At 50.3% G+C, this 26012-nt stretch overlaps 3 protein-coding genes across 17 annotated transcripts in view; 1 reads left to right on the top strand and 2 right to left on the bottom strand.

Moving 5' to 3' along the window:
- The window catches only part of GBF1 (golgi brefeldin A resistant guanine nucleotide exchange factor 1), a 120816-nt gene extending 116703 nt beyond the window's left edge, over window positions 1-4113 (bottom strand). For all 9 annotated transcript variants that reach the window (XM_025467018.3, XM_025467020.3, XM_025467019.3 and 6 more), the window contains exon 1: window positions 3973-4113. The gene's annotated coding sequence lies outside the window, so the exon portion shown is untranslated. The remainder of the gene's footprint in view (window positions 1-3972) is intronic.
- On the top strand, window positions 4072-19384 carry PITX3 (paired like homeodomain 3). Of its 6 annotated transcripts, none has more exons than XM_025467028.3 (6): window positions 4072-4212; window positions 5051-5123; window positions 9581-9700; window positions 16929-17058; window positions 17222-17424; window positions 17976-19384. In XM_025467028.3, exons 4-6 carry the CDS (start codon window positions 16941-16943, stop codon window positions 18561-18563), a joined length of 909 nt encoding a protein of 302 aa, XP_025322813.1. In that variant the 5' UTR covers window positions 4072-4212; window positions 5051-5123; window positions 9581-9700; window positions 16929-16940; the 3' UTR covers window positions 18564-19384. The 6 variants fall into 6 exon arrangements, with proteins under 6 accessions (XP_025322813.1, XP_025322811.1, XP_025322814.1 ...); XM_025467029.3 differs by lacking the exon at window positions 4072-4212 and adding an exon at window positions 4219-4386; XM_025467026.3 differs by lacking the exon at window positions 9581-9700.
- ELOVL3 (ELOVL fatty acid elongase 3) lies at window positions 19338-23727 on the bottom strand. Of its 2 annotated transcripts, none has more exons than XM_035707860.2 (4): window positions 22804-23727; window positions 21774-21905; window positions 20762-20913; window positions 19338-20504 (listed from the first exon to the last, which is right to left on the bottom strand). In XM_035707860.2, exons 1-4 carry the CDS (start codon window positions 22818-22820, stop codon window positions 20077-20079), a joined length of 729 nt encoding a protein of 242 aa, XP_035563753.1. In that variant the 5' UTR covers window positions 22821-23727; the 3' UTR covers window positions 19338-20076. The 2 variants fall into 2 exon arrangements, with proteins under 2 accessions (XP_035563753.1, XP_035563752.1); XM_035707859.2 differs by having other exon boundaries at window positions 22867-23725.
- Window positions 23728-26012: the final 2285 nt, after the last annotated feature.

The raw sequence follows: 26012 nt of genomic DNA, 5'->3' as shown, positions 1-26012 counted from the left end.
CTGCTCTGTGGAGGAGTCTGCTTCTCCCTCTCCCCCTCCCCCTGCTCATGCTCACTCTCCCTTTCTCTCTCTCTCTCAAATAAATAAAATCTTAAAAAAAAAAAAAAAAAAAAAAAAAAGTTGTCCTTACCCAATAAGAAATTAGATTCTCCAAAGGCAAAAACTGTTTGTCTGTTTCATGGTGCTTTGATGTATAATACAGAGCTGTGCAAACCAAAAAAATTAATGGGCTTTTTGAGAGGGCAGAAGCTAAATGACCCACAACTGGCCATTCCAAGGCTTATCTTTACTCAGTATCTCAAACATCCCAGAGAAACACTAGAGATGCAACTTGTAAGATTCCCAGAGCTGGCCAAGGAATATATCCTATGCTAATAAAGCACGGAGAGTGACCAAGAATTACTAAATTAGTAAACAACTTACTGGGTTCAAGAAATTTACCCAAAGAGTAGAGGTAAGTGAAAATCAAACTAGGAAGAGTTGGTGCCCTGAGAGGCCACAACTGGAAAATCCTCCCAAACCCAATAATCAGGTGACTAGTGTACCTCAGCTCTGCCATGGCACCTCCTTCATGGGGATTCTGAGTCTATCCCAAGAACTATACACAAGGTAACCCACTAAGAAATGTACAAAAATATCCTTTCTACTTAGAGATGAAAAATGAAATAGAGCTTCTCTTTCTCACTCCTCTTTTAACAGAGCACCCAAGGTGACAACTAAGGGTGACAATTTACAGAGTAGGACAAAGAAAAAAGTTAGCCTGTGTAATTATACATAAAGAACTACAACGATTAAGTCTCATAAGGATGCTTATCTTGTATATTAGGGGACATCATCCACTGATGATGGGTAGAATACAATCCAAAGACATATTTTATTCTATCTCAAAAAGGCTTTAAAAGGGGATCCCTGGGTGGCGCAGCGGTTTGGCGCCTGCCTTTGGCCCAGGGCGCGATCCTGGAGACCCAGGATCGAATCCCACGTCGGGCTCCCGGTGCATGGAGCCTGCTTCTCCCTCTGCCTGTGTCTCTGCCTCCCTCTCTCTCTCTCTCTCTCTCTGTGACTATCATAAATAAATAAATTTTTTTTAAAAAGGCTTTAAAAGACTTTAACTAGTTGCCAAGAGTTTAAAACACAATGATCTGAATTTCAAGTTTCTCCTGAAAAAATAGGAAGACAGGTCATACTGTGCCCACATTCCAGTACACTATAGTCCCCGCTACATCCTAATATATTTGTACCTGGCTTGCTTCACTCATTTACATTACCTGCCTGATACTCAGGCATTTAAGTTTGCAATCCTTGGTTTATATGATACTAATAAATTGTTACTTCTATGATCACTTCCACTATGACTGGGGCTCCAAATCAACACATTGCTCTATTATGTTTTCATTTAATTAAACAACTGCTGTTGAACATACTGAAGTACAGAAAAAGAACAATAAAAGCCAAACAGCTGCTGACTACATTTGCACAAGCCCTTCCAACGTGATGATAAAACAAACCTCCCCTTCTCCCTTCAACTCAACTCCATCATTACCCGAACAGCAGAATCATTCTAATTAGTCACACCGAACTACAGGGACAGACTGTGATCCATCAACAGAAGTGGCAAACAAAGACTAGGATGATCCTTTCAGAGAGTACTGTATAAATACTGTGAGTCTCCTTAAAAGCAGAAGCTGAATCTTTTACCTCTCTACTGCTCACATTAGTCAAAGTACCCTTTCAGTGAGGTTATTATCTTAATAATAATAAGATCCTGCATTCTGGAACACTGGGGAAGTAAAACAGTAGTGAAGCTCTGAGAACTGAGAGTTCAACTGGGATTGATGCCAGGCTACTCATGAGGAGATGTGTCTACAACCTGAGCTCCTACTGAGCCAATAAGCATCACTGTCAAGATTAGAAGGTACTTTTGTTACCCTTGGGAAAAAAAAAAAAAAAAAGATTAGAAGGTTCTATCTACAGCCACGTTTGCAATTTAGCTCAAATTCAAGTCTTGAAGAAGAACAAATTTTCTTTTTTCTTTTTTTAAATTAGAGTATGGTTGACATACAAAAGAAGAACAAATTTTCTGATGTGGGGTGAGGGCTGCAGGTGAAAAACTATTCCTACCTAGAAAATGAGTTTTTGGTAAAGACAAGGGAAATCTTTGATGTGTGAGTCACCTCTGGGCCCAACTGAAAAGATGCCGGATTGGTCATACTATCTACTGAAATACTAGACTACTATTATGCAAAGTCTATCAACTCAACAGGGCTCAACAGGGCACATCAAGCCAGGTGAACAAGGCAAAAGTTATCAAACCTGGATACTTCCTAGGCTATGTCATTTCATAAGCCTCTTTCCTTTTTTTTTTTTTTTTTTTTTAAGAAATTCTGCAACTTAGATCAGCAAGTTAAAATACAAACTTGTTTCCTGGACCACTTCCATCCTACTTATTTTAAACAAATAAATACAAAAAATGCTATTTCTCCACCAACACACACACACACACACACACACAATTTCAGGAGGGCAGAGGGCATTAGGTAGGATGAAACTGAGTTTAGTCCCTGTAGATCCCATATAGTTTTTCCTTCTAACACAGTGAGGTTTTGATCCTCCTTGTCACTACCTTACCGTGCAAAATCCTGACTGCCAAGGCCAGAACCAGGCCACGAGTCAGGATCACATACTGCAACTAATCCTTGGTACAGATAACATTTATTGAGTGTCCATTGCTTTCTGAAAGGCATTAAATTGATACTCCTTATCCTTACCTTATGCTCTAGGTAGGCTATTGCATATATGCTACTGCTTTTAAGACGTGGGTAAATTAAACAGAATAATCCCAAAACAGACCTTTCTCTTTGTATCCTCCCATATGGCCCAGAGAAGTGCCTTACATACCTGAACTAAAGGCATAAAAATTTCTATGTTGTGCATTAAAAAACACCACACTATTCCTCACTTCTGAAGGCACTCTTTACCCTTGGGTAGTTTTACAATATAGCAGTTTATCAAAGGTCACTACAGTGCCATAAACTACTCCTTGGGAGTTATGCTCCATCATTCACTCTGCTGCCCTGACTCTACCACTTTTAAATTAGCTGAACATCTTTCATGACTCTTTTTACCCGCTAAAAATAATAGGCCAACAGTACCAAACTTCACCAATACCCAACTCCCTCTCTGTTCTCAGCCAAATATGTCATAATAGAGTGGCTCCCTTGTGATTAAACGTCTCCTTAGGCCAAATGAAGAGAAGACCTTGTGGGGAAATGCCAACCAAAACATACACCAGAAGATAATATCCGTAAAAGATTGTGTAAAGGAAGAAAGAGTCTCAGAAGATAAGTCCAGTGTTTAGATACAGACACAGACTGGCAGTGAGCTACCCCAGAAGTGGAAAGTCTTCTCTTAGCCCAGGTCTCCGTAAGACTGGCCTCAATCCTTCCACACCTCTTCTCACTACCTGAGTCTAGGTTGCACTAGCTCATCATCCAGTATTAATGAAGCAGTTCACAGCTGTATTAACGAGGCAGTCACACAGAAGTGGACGTTGTACAGGATCTGCAGAGACTCTCATACCTAAAGTTTAAAAATCAACCCTAAAAAGTAGATACAACGTTCCTTAGGTTTGCTTTCAGCTTTTGAGGACTGGGCTCTCTAGGATACAGAAAGCTTTAGAAGAGGGGAGCTGAAGGCTAAGTTAAGCCTGGAAACACAGGAAGAAAGATTCGGGCACCCGAAAGGGATCAGAAGTCAGAGCTCAAGTCGCCCCTCCAGCCGCAGGGGCCTGACCTTTGCCCCCTGCATGCCTCCCAGTTCCCTCCCACAACAATCTCTCCCTGTCTCATTATTCCCCCTGCGTCCTTAACCCACCCACGTCGTCCAACGTAAGGGCCCTCCTCCCCTCATTCCCTATGGTGATGTCAGGGCGGCCTTCAAGACACTGGAACTCTAAGAAGAGACTTCGCTGACCTGTCAGCGGATCCAAAATGGCGGGGCCTAGTCCCAGGACCCGCAGCCGCTGCTCATGTCCAGCCCAGGCCCCGAAGGCGTCTTTAAGCGACTCTCCCGGCTCTGGTGGCAGATGGGAGAAGGGAAGGAGCCCGATTCCTGGGAGTTGAGACCGAAGTCAGAGAGCGCACAGACTGCCAGGAAGACTCGGCCGGAACGAGCGGTGGAGCCGGCTACCTTCCCTGTCAGCTCACTGACGTGGTAACTAGCCTCAGTCTAGCCCGCTGCCTGGTAACTGCGCGAGCCCTGGCGCGCACAGCCAATCATAGCTTTGTGTCGTGAGAAGTGGCATTCCGTATACCCAATCAGAGAAGGAAGCTGGCTGAGGGGGGCAGGTACAGCCTAAGGAGGCGAGATTACAAGGGAAAGAAAAGGGTAGGTAGGGGACAACCAACGGATACAAGGATTCTCTGAGTGACAGTTACAGAAGCCAATAAAAATGAGACATTGTGCTGGGCGGTTAGAGAGGTGGAGTTAGGTAGAGTTCGGTTGCAGTGCGCGGCTTAGCAGTGGCTGCTGGGCATTATGGGGAGGAAAACTATGATTTGCTAGAAACGGGGCGGGGTTCGTTTTGAGAGCCTGAGCGGGCGACCCTACTCCCCTCCACCTTCCTCCCTTGCCCATCCCCGGCCACCCCCCCCCCCCATCAAAGTCACCTAGGATCACTTACTGTCGAGGTATCTCTGGGTTCTGTCCGTCCTAGGACCGGTCCCTCAATCTATTCCAACCTCCCCTCCCCCACCGTCCCGGCTGCCTGCCCTGTTTAGCTTCTCATTACACGTGCGTGTCCCATCCCAACTCTGTGTCTTGTGCCCCATTCCTATCATCCAGAAATAGAGAAAATGAGAGGAGGCAGTAATCTTGGATCTCTGATTCAGGTCTCAATTTACAGAGCAGGAGGAAACCGAGTCCCAGTGTGAAAATATGTCCCCCAGGTTCACATAGCTTGTTAGCGTCAGAGCAGATAGACAAACGCAGGTCTCCTCACCCTCAGTCCAGCTCTCCTTTTCACTGCCTCTCACTATCTTTTACACCTTAGTTTATCAAGCTGTGACTCCCAGCTCTGCTCCTCGTACTAAGCCTTGGACGCTCCTTACCTACCTGGAAAACAGGTAATCATGGGGGGTTAGCCAACATCACCAGTGACAGGAAACTGAAGCCTTTCCTGTTTGCCTTGGAAATGCTGAGAAGACTAAGGACTAGATGCCCACCCCAGTCTTCACTCTTCTACCCTCAGTGGTCTCTCCCCTTGCAAGAGATGATAGAGTTGCCAGGATATTTAGAATACATAGAAGTGAGAGTGTGTGGGAAGAAGGATGGATTTTCTCCTTGCTGATTGAATGATGGAATTCTCAGACTATCTACTGGGCAGGTGTCTGGGCAGACCTGAAGAGACTGCTGAGGGAGTAGAAAAAGATACCAACTTTCCATTTCTTCCCATGTATGGATGACCCAAATCCAGAGAAACTCCATACCTAACCCCATAGTAACATGGGGATCCTCTAGATTCCTCTAATTTGAAGAGCCCATAAGACTGAACATCAGACCTAAAGAACTCAGCAGCTCCCTGCACCTGCACATTGGGCTCCTGAACTCTGGGTCCAGATCTTTCACCCAAACAGAGTCAGAGGAAGAAATACAACCACCTTAGTAACTCTTTCCACAGTACACCTGAGCCATTTCCACTTTCTTTCTTTTTTTTTTTAAGATTTATTTATTTATTCACAAGAGACACACAGAGAGAGGCAGAGGCATAAGCAGGCTCCTTACAGGGAGCCTGATGCGAGACTCAATCCCCGGACCTGGGATCACAACCTGAGCCAAAAGCAGACACTAAATCGCTGAGCCACCAAGGGGTCCCTGAACCATTTCCACTTTCATTTGAAAACTGGGATTTGGTTTTCTGGGCCTGTCTCAGATTGAGAGGTCCTGGATAGCCAACTGGAATATCCTAGTTGGACCACAACTCCCTATCCTCTTCATCTCCACTCTCATATACCTCCAAAAATTAATCAACCAAAAAGCATGAATAGTTGGGGTGCCTGGTTGGCTTTGTCAATGGAGCATGCAACTCTAGACCTCAAGGTTATGAGTTTGAGCCCCACATTGGGTGTAGAGATTACTTAAAAATAAAATCTTTTTAAAAATAAAAAATAAAGCATGAATGGGATTGTGTGACAAATGAGGAGGAGAAAGATTACAATGCCCATCGTCTTACCAGGCAGAACATCTCCCTCTTAGATTTCAGTACTGAGTCTCACATTATGCCTAGGAATAGAAATATAAGGGAAGACATAGTACTTACCCCCCCCCCCAATCTTAGAATCATAGAGGACATCATATAAGCTGACCTCTAATAGAGGGTATGTGTAAGAGGGTTATGGGAGCAAGAAGCTAGACATCTGGCTACCTTGGGAGTTCAGGAAAAGTTTCTCAGAGAAAATAAAACCTGATTGGAACTTAGGAAAATGAGTAGGAGTTAGCAAGATGAAGACTGGAAATATGTTACTGTCAGAAGGCCAGAGATGTGCAGGAAACCACAGGAGATTGGAGAGTAAGACATGATCAGGTCCAGGCAGCTCTTCCTGCCCATGGGTCCTGTCCCCATGCTTTAACAACAATAATAACAACAAGACAAGGTCAGGTGTCAGGTGCCGAAAGTCTTGTATGCTGGCCTAGGCAGTTTAGCCTTTATCTTGACAATCAGGAGCCATTGCAGGGTTTTAAGTAGGGTAACCCTAGCTACCCAGTCTGACTCCACATGTTTCTTGGGACAACTGTCTTGTCCCTTGCAACTCCCTAGCTAGCAAGCACCAAGCCCACACCTTGCCCACAGGACTGAATCTGGTGTCACCAGGGAGAAGTTAGCCCTATTAAGGCTGGGAGAGCATAGCCTGGGCAAACCAAGGGTGCAGACTAATGGGGGAGCCACCCAGGCCTGAGTGCCCAGCATAAGTCCTGACATCCAGCGAGTGCTTCCTTTAATTCTGAGATGTAGGTGGGAGAAGAGGAGTGATAGCTAAGTTACTTGTCCAAGGGCACACGGTGATGGTGGGAGGGTTAAAACATTGGTGTTAGAATGCTGCTTTGGGTTTGCCTCATTCCAAACTTTGCTTTCTCCACGAAGCCATCTTACTTGGAAGAGAGGAAAGGTGGGGGGACAGAGCGGGAGATAGCCAGAGAAGAGGAAAAAAGAAAGATGTGAAGAAAAAGAGGAGCACAGAGAAAGATAAATTAGCCTTTCAAAGTGGCAGAGGAGGAAGGAGAGGGACAAACACCAAGAGCAAAAGGGCGGAGGAGAAAGAACAGGAAAGAAAAAGTCAATATGCGAGAAGACTGGAGCAGAAACAAAAGCGCTGAGAGACAGACAGCGACAAGTGGAGAAAATCTGCGAAACTTGAGCGGCAACCAAGCGCTGAAACCCGGTGGCCTCTCCCGGCCCGTGCGCCCTCCCACGTGGCGCCCCGGCTGCCCTATACCCCAGCACCACTGCACACACCGCTCAGGGTGTTGGCTTGGCCCCATTTCTCTGCCGCCGGGCCCGGCATCCACGGGGCCTCCGGGCACTTTAGACTCTCGCCCGCTGGACTCTGCCAAAACGCTCTTGCTCAGCTAGGTTTCAGCCACGTGGGGAAGGGCGTGGCCCAGATGCTGAGGAGTACCTCCGATTGGCCAAGGGGCGGGCTTCTTGGCGGCGCGCCGGCCGGACCCCTCCCCCGAAGGCGGGGCCTGAAAATTCACAGCTGGAAAGGGTGGAGCCTGGGCGGCGCAGCTGGAAGGGGGCGGGGCCCGGCGCGCGAGGCTGGCCGCGGCGGGCTGGGGGCGCCCTGGGCTGCCATAAAGTGAATGGGCGCCGGCGGGGGGTGGCAGTCCGCCGCGAGGCTCACTCTCTCCCTCTGCGAGGCGGAGAGCGCCGGAGCGGAGCGGCGGCCCGGGCGCAGGGGGGCGGCCCCCACCCCGGCCGGGTGCCCGGCCCCTGGCCCCTGCCTGCCCTCCAGACTGCCGCCGCCGCCGCCGCTGCCGGGAGCCTGCCTGCTGCGGGACTCACTGTGAGTGCTTGACCATGCGGGGGCAGGGGCTCATGGGGCCGAGGGGCCACGGCCGAACTTCGGGATCCCCAGAACAGGACCTGGGTGGCTGAACTACGGAACAGTGCCTGGGGAACGGGTCTAGCCTGGGAGAGCGTACTGCAGACCCGGGGCCAGGACTTACGAAAAGGGAAACTCAGCGTCGGGACTCGGGGGACACACAAGACGGAGACTCAGGGGATCCGGAGGGAAGCCAGAGACATGGAGCCAGGACAGGAGCTCCGCGAAGCAGGGAGTAGAGTCGGGAAATCATTACCAGAAAGCGCCCTGGAATTCGGGGGCGCGGGGCAGCAAGCCAGGGAGAGAAAGGGGTTGCCGAGGCCCTGGCCAGCGGGGGGAGCTGGCGACGGCCACACAACGTGAGGGCAGTTGGCGGCTCCGGACGCCCCTCGCCCAGGGCTCACACCCTAGGGGCTGGGAGCAGGGGTGAGTCTCACACGCTTCTCTTCCCAGCCGCTTCGCAGTTCGGATAGGAGCGAGGGGGAGAGCCTGGCTGCGACCGGGTCAGACAGCCGCTGTGCGGGCGGCAGGGCCGAAGCTGGGAAGCCCGAGTGACTAGGCGGCCGGGCTGGCATGTCGAGCTTGGGGTGTCAGGGCCCACATGGGTCCCGGCCTGGAGCCGCATGGAATTGGACGGAATGTCCGCAGTGTGCGGGGCTCAGTGCGGACAGAATGTCCGGGGAGGCTAGGTGGGTCTCTCCGGAGCAGGCGCTGTGTCCGGCAGGGGCGGACAGAATGTCCCTGGCCGAGTGGCATGTCCATGTACCCGGCCGCGCCTTGCCCAGCTGCTGCGTGTGCAGTGGGGTTCTCTGTGATGGGTCGCCTCAAATCCCAGCTCACACTTTGCAAACTAGTTTCTGCTCCTAGGGGCTGTGGGTTGGGGGTCAGGGGGTGCCAGGAACAGGCAAGTGAGAGTAAAGGCCTGGCCTTGGAGTGCAGTGGCACTGGAGGACATTCCCTCTCCAACCCATACTAGATCTGAGCATCACCCTGCACTTCTAGAATCCAAATTTGTGGAGAGAAAGCCAATAGTAGGACCGCTAGTAGAAGACAAGGGAAAAGGGAAAACAAACCACAAGGACAATGGGAGGGGAAGGAGGAATCCAGCAGAAAACTCCCTAACAGCTTCAGTTCCCTCACAAACTCAGCGTCAACCCCTAATTTCAATACTGCTGACCAGATAGCCCCGGATTCCTACCTGGGTGTCAGCAGGCTAAAGGCTCCTTCCCTGCAAGAGGCAGGAGCCCAGGCCCAAAGAGAAAACTGCAGCCCTTTAGCAAAGCAAACCCTGTGGGTTTGTTTCCCTTTTGGTTCTCTCAACCCCACCAGTGCCAATGCCATCCTGGCGGCTGAGAGGAAGGAGGAAGGAGAATACATGGAATCCAGACTCTGGGGTCAACATGGGACCTATATGGCCCTCCAAGTCTGGTTAGGAAGGATGTCTCAGCCCGACCCAACTGTCCCTTTTGTTTTCTCTGTAGCTGGGAAAGGGCCCTGATTGCCTTGGACCCATACAGTGACCACCCACCCTGACCCCAACTCTTTAACCAGAGCCCAGATACGCTAAAGCGAACAGAGAAGAGAGAACTTTCCCAGACTGTGTAAGTGAGCAAAACAACTCAGCTGGACACTGAGTTTTCATGAGATAAGTGCAAGGTGATGTATTTAGCAATTTAAACAAGTGGGTCTCAACCTCTTTAACCACCCACCCATGAATGACATACAATATGTATTCCCCACACTCTCACCTCCATTCCCTAATTTTAAAGTTGGCCTATCACTGGCTAGGACATTGTTTCTCAACCTTTTTTGTCCTTGTTCCCTTTTGATAAATATAAAGGTATACCTCAATTAACCCTACCATATTCTGATACCCTTTTCAGGGGCTTGTGCTCCCATCACCTTTGAAAATCACTGAAATTATGGGTGAAATTAAAGTCTAAGTCAGGAAAGGAATAGAGAAGGCATTGCAGATGGTTCCCTGAAGACCTTAGCCCAAAGTTCTGCATTTGCCAAAAAGGCGTAATGGCATTATAATGAAGATGAGTGGAAACAAAAGACAGAACGTTCTCTCATCCTCGCATAAAACCATGTAGCTGAGTGCATGCCTGGTCACTGGCTCTTAGGGAGAATGTTATGGACCCAGAGAAGGGACAGAGAATGATCCACCAAATAGGGAGCCAGGGGCTGCTACACAGAGCAAACTTCAAAGCTTAGGCCTCTGGAAGGTGAGACAGGATGGACACCCACAAATAATGAAAGGCCTAGATAAGCAGATTTGTTTGTTCCCCAAATCTTGAAATGGGAGATGAGGGGGTCTTATAGAACTGGGGTGATGCAAATTCAAGATGAATAGGAAAATGTTCCTTGGCACACTGTGGGCAGCAAACTTCCAGAGCTCCTTTCCAGAGAGGAGGTAGAGGCAGGAAGTAGAAATGGAATCCTCCAGGGCTTGGGAGGATCAGTGCATGTCAGAACCACAAATGGCTGCTGGGGTAGACGAGGCAAGGCGTGGAAAGAGCTTAGACTCTGGTTTTAGAACTGGATTCGAGTCTCTTCAATCTGTGTCACTTTGGACAAGTTTATCTTCTTGGAGGTGAAATGAGGATGGATAGTCCTGTTACTCAAGATGGTTTTAAGAGTTAAATGGAATCATGTATTTGAAAGCCCTTTGCAAATGGAGATGCACCAAATAAGTAAGTAGGTCCCCTGTAACCACAGAATCTTTGTTTGGAAGGAGGGGTCTCAAGTCTTAGAGAAACCTGATAGCACCCCTGATCAGACATAGGAAGATTCTCAGTGACAGATGGAATACCCCATCCCAAGCTTCCAATGCCAGCCATTACCCCTGTTCCTTTTCAAGAAGAGGTCTAGGGAGTTCCCCAAATGCTTAACTCCTCCACCAGGCCAAATATCCTGATCTGATCTCTGTCTGCCTCCTGCTCAAGGATATGAATATGGGCCCAGGACACAGGTCTAGGAGAGGAGAGGGGGGCAGGCTGGAGCTGCGCTGGGGATAGGCTTGAGAGAGGGACAGAGCCACTCACATCTTTTCTTCTCCATTCACTCTAAATGATGCATCCTAGAGTATGGGGAGGAAGAAGGCAGCTAACCTGAAAGATCCATTAGGTCCTGAGCTTTGGGATTACCTGGAGTGTCTAGCCCATTCATAGTCATGGACAGGGACCCCTGATGAGAGTGGTAGAAACAGAAAGGCAAAGAAATAGGCAGTGGGGGGGAACAAGAGCTGCTTTCAAAATTCTCTCCACTCCTTCTCCATTGTCTTCCCTGGGGGCATTCCTTACACTTTGTAGTTAAAGTTTCCCCTTTCCCACCTTTCCACTGCCCAATCCATTCTGCTCACCACAGCCAAATAAAGGTCCCAGAGATGATGTTCTTATGTTTCTCCCCTGCCTACAAGCCTCCAGTGACTCCCATTGCTTATAGTACGGCTTCTCAAAAGGAGCAGACAGGACAGGAATATAAGGGGCATGAAGCTGCATGGCCCATCTTCCTGGTGTGGTGATGTCACTTGAAGATGTCCCTTGGAGATTTGGAGAGAAAACTTTATTTTTTATATTAAAATAAATATACGTAAGTATGGAATAGAATGAAATTTTGCTTCAATTTTGAACAGAAGGCTGGAGATCTCAAAGAAATTTCGTAGTAGTGGCAGCTGTTTGAGGTAGTGCTTCCAGTTTCCTAGAGTGATGTTCTTTCTTACTGGTCATAGCTGTTTTTGATGGAAAAGCTGGAGACGCTTTAACTTAGACTCCATCAAACCTGAAGCACCACCCCATGCCCTTCATTGAAGACTCCCTCAGCCTGACCTGTTTTTCTCTTATGATCTCAGTTAGGCTGCCCGTTGCCCTCTGAACCTGCCAGCTCCTTCCCAGTCCTGCTCTCTTATTTAGGAGCTTCTTTTCCTTCTCTGCCTCCCCAGTTCCCAGCTCTGTCATGTGCTACATTCTCTGAGCCCCATAACTTGATACCACTTTACATGGGCTTCCATCTCTCTGATCCCCCACAATGTGAGAATTATGCCCATTTAGCCCATCATTGTCCACCCTGTTTGCCTCCCCAGACTGTGGGCTCCTAGAAGTTAGAGTCTGTGCCTTACCATCTCTGTTTTAGCACCTAACACCTGCTGAAGGAAAAAAGGAAGGAAAGGGTGGGTGTGGGGGCCCATTTCTCTGATCCCTAATTTACCCCTTGATACATACTGCATCAAATCATTGCTGCCTCCACTTAAATCTTAGGGTTTCCTCTTGGAGCTGTGAGCCTCATCTACAGCTGTCTTCATTTGCTCCCATTTACTTACTGCAGCTCAGCAGACCAGACAGTCTGGGTGCTCAGCATCCCTAATGAACCTAAGGGCCTTACTTTAGATCCAGGTTTCTAGGCAGGTTCCATGCTAGTTAAGGGCCCTGGTTTATATTCTATATATTCTATCATCAACTTGCTACTTGCTGAGCACTATGACTCCTTCCTTTCTATCTTCCTCTTCATTCAGGGGTTTTCTTCCATCTCAGTTCTAGGGTACACCTCCTGCCTGGGTATTATTATTGCAACTCCTTGGGAACTCTCTGGCTGTGGCCCTGATTTGCCCCTTTGGCATCAGGGTGAAAGTGGGCACACAAGTTGCCTTCTTGCTGTAAGCTTGGCTTCCTTGGAAACCATGGCCTGCCTTCTATGACCTCTTTGACCTGTGATAACCTCTGCTCTCCACCTTAATATATCTTGAATATTTTTTCTTGCTGCAGTCCATGATGTAATTCCAGCCTATACTTCAGAATCAGAGCACACCTGCAGGTCCTTTCTTCTCCTCAGGGCTGGGATTGTCACCCTAACATCATGGAGCCTGTCCTATACATCCCCAGTCAGGTGTGCAGGAAGGCAGGAGTGGGGACCAGCAGCCCCTCTCAGAGCTCGATTCAGCACCGCTGTTATCTCCTGACTTTCTCTGGTTCTGCCTGCTATTTCCTACCAGCATCAACCAATCTTGCAGCTTCCAGACCTATTGAGGGAGGCAAAGCCCCTGGTCTCAGTTCCAACTCCCTAGCTTCCTGACTTTCAACAGTTTGGGGGAGCTTAATCCTCAGCCAGCCTGTCTCCAGCTCAGACAACAGCTTGGTGCCCCCAGCTTCTGCCTGGCTAGCCCACCCAGTCAGGAGTCTGCTGGAGGCCTGTGTCCCCCAACCTTCTACCTCTATTACCAGCCTGGCTGTGGTGTTCTTGCCTTTTCAGTTTCACAGGCAGGGCTCTTCTTGGCCTCAACACCTCTTTCCACTATTACTACCCCAGTCAAGAGCCTGAAGTCTTCCTTCTTCCCTTTACCAGTGGTTCTTGGCTTCAGTAACTCTGCCCATTTTGCTGTTACCTTGTTGGCGAGGCCCTCCTTTATGTTCAGGGCAAAGAATTCACAACACACCTTTGCATCCCACTCTCAGATGCAGCATACTCACCTTTATTCACCAGAGGAATTCTTTACTGGGAGATACAGAGTCTAGGAAGGTGAACTCAAGCAAAGGCAGACACAAGGATGAGATCTTACCACTCTATCCTTAGTGCCTAACTCAATGCTCAGCGTCTGTTTAATGAATGGGAGAGGAAGAAAGCAACTTGGATAGAATTTTTCGCCCCCACTCATTTTTACATTGTTTTATTTTAACCTTAGAGCACTACCAGAGGTAGGTAGGGAAGGGAGTATGATCTCCCTTTTAGAGATGAAAAAACATGTCCAAAGAGGTAAAGCACTTTGCCAAGAACACAGAGCTAGTGAGTTGGGGAGCCAGGACATGAACGCAGATCTTTTGTTTCCAAACCTGATTTCTTATGGCTATATGAGATCACTTTCCTAGGAGGGGCCTGGGCAGTTTCCACCCTCTACCCTCAACCCATCCTCTTCCCTTGGATTTCTCCCCACCCAGCACAACAGGCTACCCCCAGCAGCCAGAGTATAGACCACTCCTCTGGCCTCTTTGGCCTCCTCCTCCCCCACAGAGTCCTTAGTTCTGGGACTGAGAGCTGAGGTTCAGAGGGGCCAGGAAGGGGGGGGGGAGAGTAATGGCTAGCTCCAAAACAGCCAAGGCAGCTGTCCCTGTCACAGAGAGAGGAGACTATGTAATGGTGTGGGTCTGTCTGCCTGAATGTGGGAGAGCATGTGTGGGAGAGTATGTGTTTGTATGCCTCTAGCTCCAAGTCCAAGTGCTTATTTTGTCTGAGTGGGGGCCCATGTGTGTCTCCATGTGTGTCTGTCTGTCTCTGGGAATACATAGCCTGAACTCTGCTTTCTCGGCCTCATCTTTTACTCTGGCTCTTATCTCTCCTCACCCTGCAATAGAGGGTGAAACAGAAACACAGGTATGGAATGCTGGAAGGGAGAAGGGGAGTTCAGAATACTGGAAATCCGGAGCCAAGGCAGACTGGAAAGACAAATGGCACTGATGGGATTTAGTTTTCCCTACAGGTTAACCCAGTCGTCCCTCTTTGCCCAGTGGTGTTGCTCTCATGGCCTCTGGAAAAGCCATGAGCATGGTTTGCATTTCAAGAGCATCTTGGGTATGAAGTAAAAGGAGACTTCAGAGAACCCCTTTTTCTAGCTCTCAGTTCTAAGCCTTTTGAACTATTTGGGAAGAACTACTACTCAAGGCTGCCACAGGTCTCATCCAAGGGCATCTCCCTTCTATCAGAGCATCACTAACTCCTGACCTCAGACCTGGAAAGGGAGGTGAGCTGAACCTCCCCACCCTTAGCCTGACTTCTCTCCTTCCTGGGTTTCCTTTAGTCCTGCCTCTCCAACCCTAGGAAAAGGCCCAAGGTCTAGACCCCTCTCCCTGCAGAAAGAACAGGGACTGCTTCTCAACCTCCTGCCTTGACCTCTGTTGCACCCCCATTCTCACTTGAGAGGTTGGGGGGGGCAGCTGTCCTCTCTCAGCTGGTCGATGGGGGCATTACCATGTGCAAATACAGGCCGCTGCCCATCTGCGCCTCCCTGAGAAAGGCTCCTTATAAATTCAGAACAGTGAAGTGACACACGTCTCAATCTAGGCTAATCCACCACATTAATGCCACCCTGCACAGCGGGCATTAAGTCCCTGTTAATGGAGAGGCAGATGGACCCCTCCTACCCTGTTCTTCACCCCTGTTCCTCTGTACATAGCCTCTGTTGGTTCTCCTCTGAAGGAGAGGCATCCAAAGTACTTGAGCCTCACTAGAGCCCCTTTCTCCTCATCCCACCAGAGGGTGCTTGGGAGAGCTAACAGGAAGGGAGATCCTGCTGGGGAGACTTGGAGAGGGACCCAGGCTGTCTCCTGAGCAATGTGAAGCAAGGTTTGGGATAAGGAGTAAGGGTGGTAGGGTGGCTTTAAGAAGCTCACATCTAGGGGTGCTTGGGTGGCTCAGTTGGGTAGGCAGCTGCCTTTGGCTCAGGTTATGATCCTGGGATCCTGGGATCGAACCCCGAGTCGGGCTCCCTGCTCAGCTGGGACTCTGCTTCTCCCTCCCCCTCTGTTCCTTCCTGGTGCTCGCTCATGCTCTCTATTGTGTACACTCTCTCACATAATAAATAAAATCTTAAAAAAAAAAGAAGAAGAAGCTCACATCTACTGCTGGGGGTACGGGGTGGGAGTGCTGGTAAAGGCTGGAAAGAGCGGAACTGGTAAGGGTGTGACGTGTGTCTGGGCAGGCACAGAAGCAGACAAGGCCAGAAAGCCTAGGGATTTTCTTTTTCATTTATTTATTTATTTATTTATTTATTTATTTATTTATTTATTTTTATTTATGATAGTCACAGAGAGAGGCAGAGACACAGGCAGAGGGAGAAGCAGGCTCCATGCACCGGGAGCCCGATGCGGGATTTGATCCTCGGTCTCCAGGATCGCGCCCTGGGCCAAAGGCAGGCGCTAAACCGCTGCACCACCCAGGGTTCCCAAGCCTAGGGATTTTCAAACTTGTTTTTGATCCTGGAACCCTTTCTTCAAATACTCTCCTGGGATGCCCGGGTGGCTCAGCGGTTGAGCATCTGCCTTTGGCCCAGGGCGTGATCCTGGAGACCGAGGATCAAATCCCGCATCGGGCTCCCAGTGCATGGAGCCTGCTTCTCTCTCTGCTAGCCCCAAGTTCTACCCTGAAGGGATTTCTGGGTAGGGCCCCAAGGAACACAATTTGAAAAAGCAAATGAAGAAAAAGCATTAGCTTTGGAGTTTCCCCAGACCCAGTTCAGATCCCAGTTTTACCACTTACAAGCTCTGTGGCCTTAGTGGTTACTTCAAGTCTGTGTCCTCACCTGAACAAGGGTGATAGTATTTAATACAGATGCATTCTTGTTAGGAGAGAGATAGTGAGGTAAAGGCATATAGTATGTATTCATAAATAATAGCAGGGATTATCCTTATGCGAGACACATGGGCCTTCGTTCAAAATCTAATCTGTCCCACTGGAGGGTGAATGACAGAGGTTCAGGCTGAGTTCAGGTATAATTGGTTGCGGGGCATGTATGAATTTGTGGGGATAATGGACATACATGTGAGAGGGAACTGAAGTTTTAGAGGATATGATATACAGTACGTGGTGTGCAATGGTGCGGTTTTCCTTAGCTAATTCGATAAATATCTAGTATGCATATCTGTGCATAAAACCCCCGGGGTAGACACCTTTCTCCCCTTAGGCTGCTGTTTCCCTATTCTATCCTAGGGTACTCCACACAGGGGTAGCTTTGTGCTGGTAGCTGAGGAAGGGGCAGTGAACCTGAGGGGAAACAGTACTAGAACCGGATAACCGGGAGATTTTAACCCCATCAACATGGTCTGTGCCTTCTCTCCCTTCCAGAGTCCTCCCTCCATGGAGTTTGGCCTGCTCAGCGAGGCGGAGGCCCGGAGCCCGGCCCTGTCGCTGTCAGATGCGGGCACTCCCCACCCGCCACTCCCGGAACACGGCTGCAAGGGCCAGGAGCACAGCGGTGAGCGCACCCTCTACCGGAGATCACAGTTCAGTGCCTCCTTGGGTGGCATTTGGGAGTGGAAGGCGGGGGTGAGGGGGTGGGGGGGGTGGAGGAGGTCCTCGAGCCGCAGAATCCGCGAAGGCCTGGGCGCCCTGTGACCTGCCCCCACCTCGGCCCCCAGACTCGGAAAAGGCCTCGGCCTCGCTGCCCGGCGGCTCCCCAGAAGACGGCTCGCTGAAGAAGAAGCAGCGGCGGCAGCGCACCCACTTCACCAGCCAGCAGCTGCAGGAGCTGGAGGCGACCTTCCAGAGGAACCGCTACCCCGACATGAGTACGCGCGAAGAGATCGCGGTGTGGACCAACCTCACCGAGGCCCGCGTGCGGGTACGCCCCCCCCCCCCCGCCCCGCAACCCTCCCTCTGCCCCGCGCCCTCTCCAGCCCAGTCTCCATCTCACTGGCCGCTCAGCGAGCCGCCCTGGAGCCAGCCCTGTGCCTCTGCCCTGACTGCCTTTCCCGGGCTTAACGCCGACGTGCCCCTGCCTCCATCTGCTGCCCCGCATGGCCTCCTTCGCACTAGCCTCCAGCCTCTGCCCTGACTCCCCCCGCCCTGTCACTACGGGTGGCTCGTTCCTTCTCCCCACGCCCCCTCGCACTGTCCCTCGTCTTCTTCATTCCTCCTTGACCCCATCCTACGCGTCCAGACCCTGTTGCTCCCGATTCAGCCCTGCCGTCCACTCCTGATCTCAGCCCCCTGACTCGGTGCGCTCCCCCCACGCCCAGCCAGGCAGCCTCCACGCTGCCCCATCGCGTTTCCAGACACTTGTGTTTATCCTCCACGCGGCGCTGGCCCGAACCCCGGTCTCGGTGACCCAGCCGCCAGCCGCGCTGACCCCGCCCGGCTCCGGCCCTGACAGCCGCTCTCCGACGCCCGCAGGTGTGGTTCAAGAACCGGCGCGCCAAGTGGCGGAAGCGCGAGCGCAGCCAGCAAGCGGAGCTGTGCAAGGGCGGCTTCGCGGCGCCACTCGGGGGGCTGGTGCCGCCCTACGAGGAGGTGTACCCCGGCTACTCGTATGGCAATTGGCCACCCAAGGCGCTTGGCCCGCCGCTTGCTGCCAAGACCTTCCCGTTCGCCTTCAACTCGGTCAACGTGGGGCCTCTGGCCTCGCAGCCCGTCTTCTCGCCACCCAGCTCCATCGCCGCCTCCATGGTGCCCTCGGCCGCGGCCGCCCCGGGCACCGTGCCAGGGCCCGGGGCCCTGCAGGGCCTGGGCGGGGGGCCCCCCGGGCTGGCTCCGGCCGCAGTGTCCTCCGGGGCAGTGTCCTGCCCTTACGCTTCGGCCGCTGCTGCAGCCGCTGCAGCCGCCTCTTCCCCCTACGTATATCGGGACCCGTGTAACTCGAGTCTGGCCAGCCTGAGGCTCAAGGCCAAACAGCACGCCTCTTTCAGCTATCCCGCCGTGCCCGGGCCGCCCCCGGCCGCCAACCTCAGTCCATGCCAGTACGCCGTTGAACGGCCCGTATGAATGGCCCGGTCCGTCGACCATCCCCGAGGGTGGGGCGAGAATTTACAGACTCCCCGGACTGGGGTCGTCTTGACTGGCTTGCCCCTGCCCCGGGATCTGAGAGGGGTGCTGGGGCAGCTCGGGGTGGGGGGGGATGGTGGGTGGCCAGCTCAGGAGAGAGCCTTCCCCCTGCCGGCCCTGAGGGGTGGACTGGGCCCTATACACCCTACACACAGTCCGCGCCCCTGGGACTAAGGCCAGGAACAGGGACCAGTTCCCCGGGGGCCAACTGACCCTTGGCCCACCCCGCCTTCTCCAGACTCCCCTCCCCCATTTTCAAAGATAAACGAAATAAACGTGCGCCGACTGCCAAAGGCTTGATGATTCAGAGTTGCGGTTGAGCTCCCTCCCCTGTGGCTAAGGAAGAGCCTGGTGTACAGGAATAAAGTGAGAGCCCGGGCTTCTAGGGCTTCAGTCCCCTCTCAGTTCCCAACACCAGGATGGGGAAGCTGGGGGATACCTGGAGCAGAGGGGCGCACCTGCGTGCAAATATGTAGGTGTGGCTTAGGGAACTAGCTACTTGGCTGGTGTCAGCCAAAGCTGGTGCTGCGGTGCCACCTCGTGGCCTCATGGAGGATAACTGGAAGGTCCAATTTGGACCGCTTACTTGCCAAGTGTCAATTCTGCAACTTAGGAAGCTTATGACCTTAGATAAGTTACACCACCTTTCTGCACCTGTTTCTCACTGTTCCTATGAGGGGCTTGGGCCTCTAATAGCAATAAAATTCTGGTCTGTAACAGACATTTATTAAGTGCCTATCAGGCCTAGGATTCTTATTGAATGTCTCTTGTGTGTGCCTCTCATCTTTCCACACATCTTAGGCTTCTCACCCAGCAGCCCTCTCCCATCACAGCAGTCTTCCTCCCCCCAAGTCCCCAAAGACCCATTGAAATCTTTAATTTAAAAATGGAGCAGAACACCTGGGTGGCTCAGCAGTTGAGGGTCTGCCTTCGGCCCAGGGCGTGATCCTGGAGTCCCAGAATCGAGTCCCACATTGGGCTCCCTGCATGGAGTCTGCTTCTCCCTCTGCCTATGTCTCTGCCTCTCTCTCTCTCTCTCTCTCTGTGTCTCTCATGAATAAATAAATAAAATATTTTTTTAAAAATAGAGCAAGAAGATTTCTGGATAGAAATATAAATAATTTAGCTCTGGGAATCCTCTTCAGTTCTACCCCTATCCCAGGGCCTTCTTGGCCTTCATATTTATTTATTTATTTATTTAAAGATTTTATTTAAATAAATAAGATCACTGAGCCACCCAGGCATCCCGGCCTTCACATTTAAAATAGAAACATCAAAGTACTAGATTACACCCTACCCAGGGCTGCCACCTCTTGCCTGACATAACTTCCAGCCACCTTGGGGCACACATTCCATGGGAAAAACCATGCAGGGAAGGCATCCTAATCATTCTCCCAAACCTAAGCTCATCCCCTCGGTGGGGAGAGCCTGGGGCTCCTTTTTCTCCAACCTTTCACTGACTCTTGGTCTTGGCTTTGACCTTGGGCACTATATAGGTTTGGTGGAAGAAATGGGCAAAGAGGATGAAATAGGTCGCATATAAGATGAGGGACCAGAAGAAGTGTTCCGCTGTGGTGTGGCATCCCTGTTCCTGTCTCCAGATGTAAGTTAGGATGCTGATAGTGGCTCCCATAAACATCTGCAGGAGCTGCAAGCTGGTGATGAGCATGGGTAACCACGTGGGGGACTTCACTTTGGCAGCCCTCAGAGTGTAGTAGATGTACATGATAGAATGCACACCGTAGTTCATGGTCATGAACCAGCCGCCTGAAGGCACTTTGTTCTTGTATCCAAAGCTTGTGTACACTAGCACTGTGCTGTGGTGGTACCAGTGTACAAAGATGAGTGGCCGCTTACGCAGGATGATGAAGGCCGTGTCTCCTGGGAGATGGGGAGTCATAGCTGGCAAACCATCCAGTGTTGGGCCTGCCCACCATGCTGGATATTGGGGCATGAAGGGAATTCTCAGGGCATGAGAAGGGTCTTTGTGGCAAATAATTTGAAAAGGGGCTTGATAAGAGGTGTTGTTAGGACTCAGGGGTGGGGAAGGGACTTTCCATGGGATGGGTGAGGTTGGGGGGCGGATGAGGAGGGATGCAGTTAACTGGGCACCAGAGAGACAAAGCCTTGTCACTCACCAAGTTCAATGATCTTGCTGAGAAGAAAGAGGCAGGACCAGAATTTGACTATGGGATTGTTGATGTAGATAGAGAAGCACACAGTTTGCTTTAGACTCCTCCTAAGTAGCAAGGCCCCCATATGGCCCCATGTCCTCACTGCCCCCAGGATACTGAAATGGGACAGAAGAAAAGGGTGTAAGAGTTACCTCCCCAGGCACCAATTCACCCTTCCCCCTTGACCTGGCAGGTCACTCCCCAAACTCCACCACTTTCCCCCTTCCAGCATAATGGGTCACTGCCTCTGAGATCCTGGGGCCAGAACCCAACCAGTAAACTAGAGGAGATGAAGGCTGGGGAAGGACCCGGAAATGCCGGAGGATCGGACTCAAAATTGAATTAGGGACTAGAGTTCTTGGTATAGGAAGAGCCTGGGAGGGGATGGACAACAGGATTGGGGCTATAGAAAGAGTTTGGGAAGGAGGGGCTAAAGAAGTTGTTGGAAGGTCTTGGAAAAGGGTGCTGAGAGTTATTAGAGGCAGGAGAAATTTGTTAAAAGTACACAGACTCCATGGGCACAAGAAGACTCATGAGAGAGAGCAGAAGCTGCCAGTCTGGGGCCTAGGGAAAGGAAAACGGGGTAATATGGGAGGAGGAGGAAGCTGAGAGGGTGCAGGAGCTGAGGGAAGGGGTTAGGAATAGAGTTAGAGGGGGGCGCATGGGTGGCTCAGCAGTTGGGCATCTGCCTTTGACTCAGGGCATGATCCCTGGTCAGGGATCGAGTTCCGCATCAGGCTCCTTGCAGGGAACCTACTTCTCCCTCTATGTCTGTGCCTCTCTCTCTGTGTCTCTCATGAGTAAATAAATAAAATCTTAAAACAACAACAACAACAACAAAACGGGAATAGAGTTAGAGGGCAATTTAGGGCATTGACTCAGTTGGGGTTGCTAGAAAGCTTTTAGGAATAGAATGAGGTTCTAGGGTCTACAGCATAGGCAGGGAGTGGAGATTAGGGGGAGGGGGGTGTCTTACCTGAAGACTGCAAGGCAGAAGGACCAAAGGATCAGAGGCCTCTGCAGGTTGAAGCCTTTCCGTGCCTTCATGTAGTTCTGCCCCACAAAGATGAGCAGCAGGTAGACCAGAGCTATGGGGAATGAGGTTGCCCTGGCAGGCAGAAGGCAGAGGGGTTTATAGTGGGTGCTGGTTAGAGGAATGCCCATTCATATCTCAAGGTGAGTGCTCTCGGAGCCCCAGCTCTGCCACTTATTAGACACACACAGAGAGAGAGGCACACTGAAAAAAAAAAACTTAGTTCTCTGAGCCTCACTTTCCTTATTATAAAAGAGAAATAGCACTCTTCTGACAGTGGGAAGGTATATAAAGGACCTACCACAGTGCAGGGGCTGTGTTCAAGGTTTCTGTGATTCTTGCTCTCAGAGGAATTGTGTGGGTGACAGCTGCTGGTCCATACTTACAACCAACCCAGGGCTCTGATGTAAGAAAAATGTGGCAATAGTTTCTGCCCAGTTGGGTCATGGCAAATTGGCTGGAGCATAAAGTCAGCGACAAGCCCCTCTAAGGAGCTTTAGGGCAAAATCAAAGAGCCTGGGGAAATATTGAAAGAGCTCCCTGTGTCTCCTCCACAGCAGGGACGATGGAGCATTTGGGAAACGTGATATTTGTGAAGGTAGACAGTCCCTGGGCACCAGCACTATGCCCGCAGGCCTGCACACACCACCACAAAGGACAGAGGAGAGTCGTCTACAAGGTGGGTGGGAGTAAGAGCTCAGATCAATCTCTTCCTCATAGATCACTTCTCACTACACTCTTTCCTCTTGGTTTCTATCTCCTACTTTCCTCACCCCATTTTCTTCCTTTCTCCCTCCCTCCGTCCCTCCCTCCCTCCGTTCTCTCTCTCTTTTTCTTCCAGATCTAATCTCTTTGAGATGCCACACCAACTGCATCTTGGACAACAGGGATATGGAGCCAGTACAGGGGAGCTGGATACCTTTGCTCTTTAAGAAAATCATTGCAGGCATTCAGTGTCTCCTCCCCCACCCACCTCCAAATAGCAGTCATCAAGGTCAGGACCCTGGCACAGAGCTTCGCCTTCCCCAGGTCTCACCAGTACTCTTCCAAAAAGGGCCTCATGTCCTGGAACAGCTCGAAGTAGTAAGGCTGCAAGATCTCTATGCCCTCCTCCGAGACATTCATGGCTGTGACAATTCACTCTGCAGAAGTCGACGTCCGGAGCTTTGGGAAGCTGGGCGAGAGGTTAGGGGACGGGACTTTGAGGCTGGACAGAATGCACGCGGGACCCAAGGAACTCCGTGGCCAGGCAAGCGAGGAGCTTCAGATTCAGGCACGTGCGCCGCGCCCAGCCCACCTCCACCGCCGCCGTCACTGTGGTATATGGAGCTGAATTGCAAAGCGCCGGGCCCAGGCGGCGCGCAGCCCCTCCCAACGCCAGGCCGTTATCCAATCTCGACCAAGATACGTCCCTGTCTTGCCCCTGCGCCGCAACTAGCTCTCTGATTGGTCATCCTCAAGGGAGCCTCCCCCTGGTGCTTCTCACACCGCACCCCAAATCCTGTGGTAGGATCCGCCACGCCCACTTTCGCATCCTTTTCTTCCACACCTCCATTCCCACCTGCTTGGCTCAGGCCCTATGGCCTCGCCACTACCGCGACAGACCAGTTGTCCCCCGTACTGCCAACCGTAGCCTTTGCCTCAGTTCGCTTTAATCCCACTACCTGGTAGTGAGATGAGCGTGGAGGTGTCCTCGGCCTCTGATGTGTGCATTCAGAAATTCTGATGTCATGGGATCCCTGGGTGGCTCAGTGGTTTAGCGCCTGCCTTCGGTCCAGGCCTGATCCTGGAGTCCCCTATAGGACTCACTGCGTGGAGCCTGCTTCTTCCTCTGCCTGTGTCTCTGCCTCTCTGTGTGTGTGTCCCCCATGAATAAATAAAATCTGAAAGAAAGAAAAAGAAAGAAGAAAAAGAAAGAAAGAAAGAAAGAAAGAAAGAAAGAAAGAAAGAAAGAAGAAAGAAAGAAGAAAGAGAAAGAAAGAAAAGAAAGAAAGAAAGAAAGAAAGAAGAAAGAAAGAAGAAAGAGAAAGAAAGAAAAGAAAGAAAGAAAGAAAGAAAGAAAGAAAGAAAGAAAGAAAGAAAGAGAGAGAAAGAAAATTCCAATGTCAGTTTCCCTACTCCCTGTGACTCTGGGAAACCCAGACTCTGGATGAGAATAAATCCTCGATAGTCCCATCTGCCTTCTTCAGGTCTGTGGTTGTGGGTGGGAAGGAGATGAATTTTTAGATTTTTTTAAAAAAGATTTTACTTATTTCAGAGACGCCTGGGTGGCTCAGTGGTTAAGTGGCTGCCTTCAGTTCAGGGTGTGATCCTGGAGTCCCCAGATCGAGTCCTACATCAGGCTCCTGCATGAAGCCTGCTTCTCCCTCTTCCTATGTCTCTGCCTCTCTCTGTGTGTGTCTCTCATGAATAAATAAAATCTTTTAAAAATAATAAAAATAAATAAGATTTTACTTATTTGAGAGAGAACGAGCAGTAGGGAGGGGCAGATAGAAGCAGACTCCCTGCAGAGCAGGAAACCCTATGCCTAGCTTGATCCCAGGACCTGGAGATCATGACCTGAGCCGAAGGCAGAGGCTTAACCAACAGCCACCCAGGCACCCCAAATTTTAATAAATTTTATTGTCGAGGCTGTTGATGTTGATGTTTGGGGAGATGGTTATCGAGGCTGCTGTGAATTCTTTACAGTTTCCTGAATTCTTGACCTGCTCCAGCTTGAAACCCAGTAATAACCTTGGAGAGGAAATGCAGTCATCTTCTTGGCTTCTGGGATTACTGTCCTCAGGTTTCCTGAAGGTCTTCTACATTTTATGGAAGAGGAGATGCATTGCAGTATCTTACTATTTTCTCCCAGAGTTTGTGCTTATCTAATCAAATCTATTTTTTCCTTGCCTGGGTACCCAGCCCCCCCCCAAATAAATATTTTAAAACTTTTAAGATCTTACTTGTCTGGGGGATCCCTGGGGGGCTTAGCGGTTTGGTGTCTGCCTTCAGCCCAGGGCATCATCCTGGAGTCCCGGGATCGAGTCCCACATCAGGCTCCCAGCATGGAACCTGCTTCTCCCTCTGCCTGTGTCTCTGCCTCTCTCTCTCTCTCTCATAAATAAATAAATAAAATCTTTTTTTAAAAAAGATCTTAACTTGTCTATCCTTATGTCTCTCCTAGGCTTTATGAAAGTGAGGGAGAAATACAAGACCTGAAGATAGTTTGAAATAAGATGGAGATTTGCAAAACAAGGGACAAGAGACATAAATATTTATTTATTTATTTATTTAACTTTTATTTTTAAAAATATTTTATTTATTCATTCATGATAGACGAGAGAGAGAGAGAGAGAGAGAGAGAGAGAGAGGCAGAGACACAAGCAGAGGGAGAAGCAGGCTCCATGCAGGAAGCCTGATGTGGGACTCGATCCCCGGCCCCCAGGATCACGCCCTGGGCTGAAGGCAGGTGCTAAACCACTGAGCCACCCAGGGATCCCTAAAGATATAAATATTTAAAATCGAGATATGGTTATAAATGACTACATGTAATAAGGTGCACAGGCTCCAGAGTCTGAGGAATCTCAGACTCCAATTCTTTGAACCTCAGCCACTGTCCTGGCCACGCTAACTAAATGACCCTCAAGTGTATCCCCTCAGTCTTGTACTTCATCACCTCTCACCTGGTTGGTTCTTACTACAGCCACTACCTTAGTCATGTTAACTCGTTGCATCACCCCCTTCTCTAATATAGTGCTTCCCTCTCTCCATTGCATTAGAATTGGAGAGGAATTCCCAAACCTGGATGATCCTTGACATTCCTGAGCTCCAATCACAGAGATTCAGACCCAGTAGGTGGTCCCAGACCCTACTTTGGAAACCATCACTTTCTGAACTCTTATCTAAAACTTAAACTGGAAGGGCACCTGCATGGCTCAGTCAGTTAAGCACCTGCCTTTGGCTCAGGTCATGATCCCAAGGTCTTGGCATGGAGCCCCACATGGCTCCCTGCTCATTGGGGTGTCTGCTTCTCCCTCTCCCTCTGCATCACCCCCTGATCATGCTCTCTTGCTTGCTCATTCTCTCTATATATAAATAAATAAAATCTTTTTTAAAAAACTAAATTGTATGAAGCTGCTTTCCTGCTGCTTCAGTAGCTCTTGACTGCTCCATATGTAGGCTGACACTCAGAATGTGATT

Source organism: Canis lupus, chromosome 28, assembly GCF_003254725.2.
Source record: "Canis lupus dingo isolate Sandy chromosome 28, ASM325472v2, whole genome shotgun sequence".
NCBI classification, from domain to species: Eukaryota; Metazoa; Chordata; class Mammalia; order Carnivora; family Canidae; genus Canis; species Canis lupus.
This window is presented reverse-complemented; position numbering and strand designations above follow the sequence as displayed.

Excerpts from the sequence above, each read along its gene's own strand:
- PITX3 (XM_025467026.3), top strand. The coding sequence starts at position 16,941 with ATGGAGTTTGGCCTGCTCAGCGAGGCGGAGGCCCGGAGCCCGGCCCTG. Across the intron at positions 17,059-17,221 it reads CAAGGGCCAGGAGCACAGCG|ACTCGGAAAAGGCCTCGGCC; the intron begins GTGAGCGCACCC and ends CTCGGCCCCCAG. Across the intron at positions 17,425-17,975 it reads TCACCGAGGCCCGCGTGCGG|GTGTGGTTCAAGAACCGGCG; the intron begins GTACGCCCCCCC and ends CGACGCCCGCAG.
- ELOVL3 (XM_035707859.2), bottom strand. The coding sequence starts at position 22,955 with ATGAATGTCTCGGAGGAGGGCATAGAGATCTTGCAGCCTTACTACTTC. Across the intron at positions 21,906-22,866 it reads CCCTTTTTGGAAGAGTACTG|GGCAACCTCATTCCCCATAG; the intron begins GTGAGACCTGGG and ends TCTGCCTGCCAG. Across the intron at positions 20,914-21,773 it reads TTCTGCCTTGCAGTCTTCAG|TATCCTGGGGGCAGTGAGGA; the intron begins GTAAGACACCCC and ends GTCCCATTTCAG.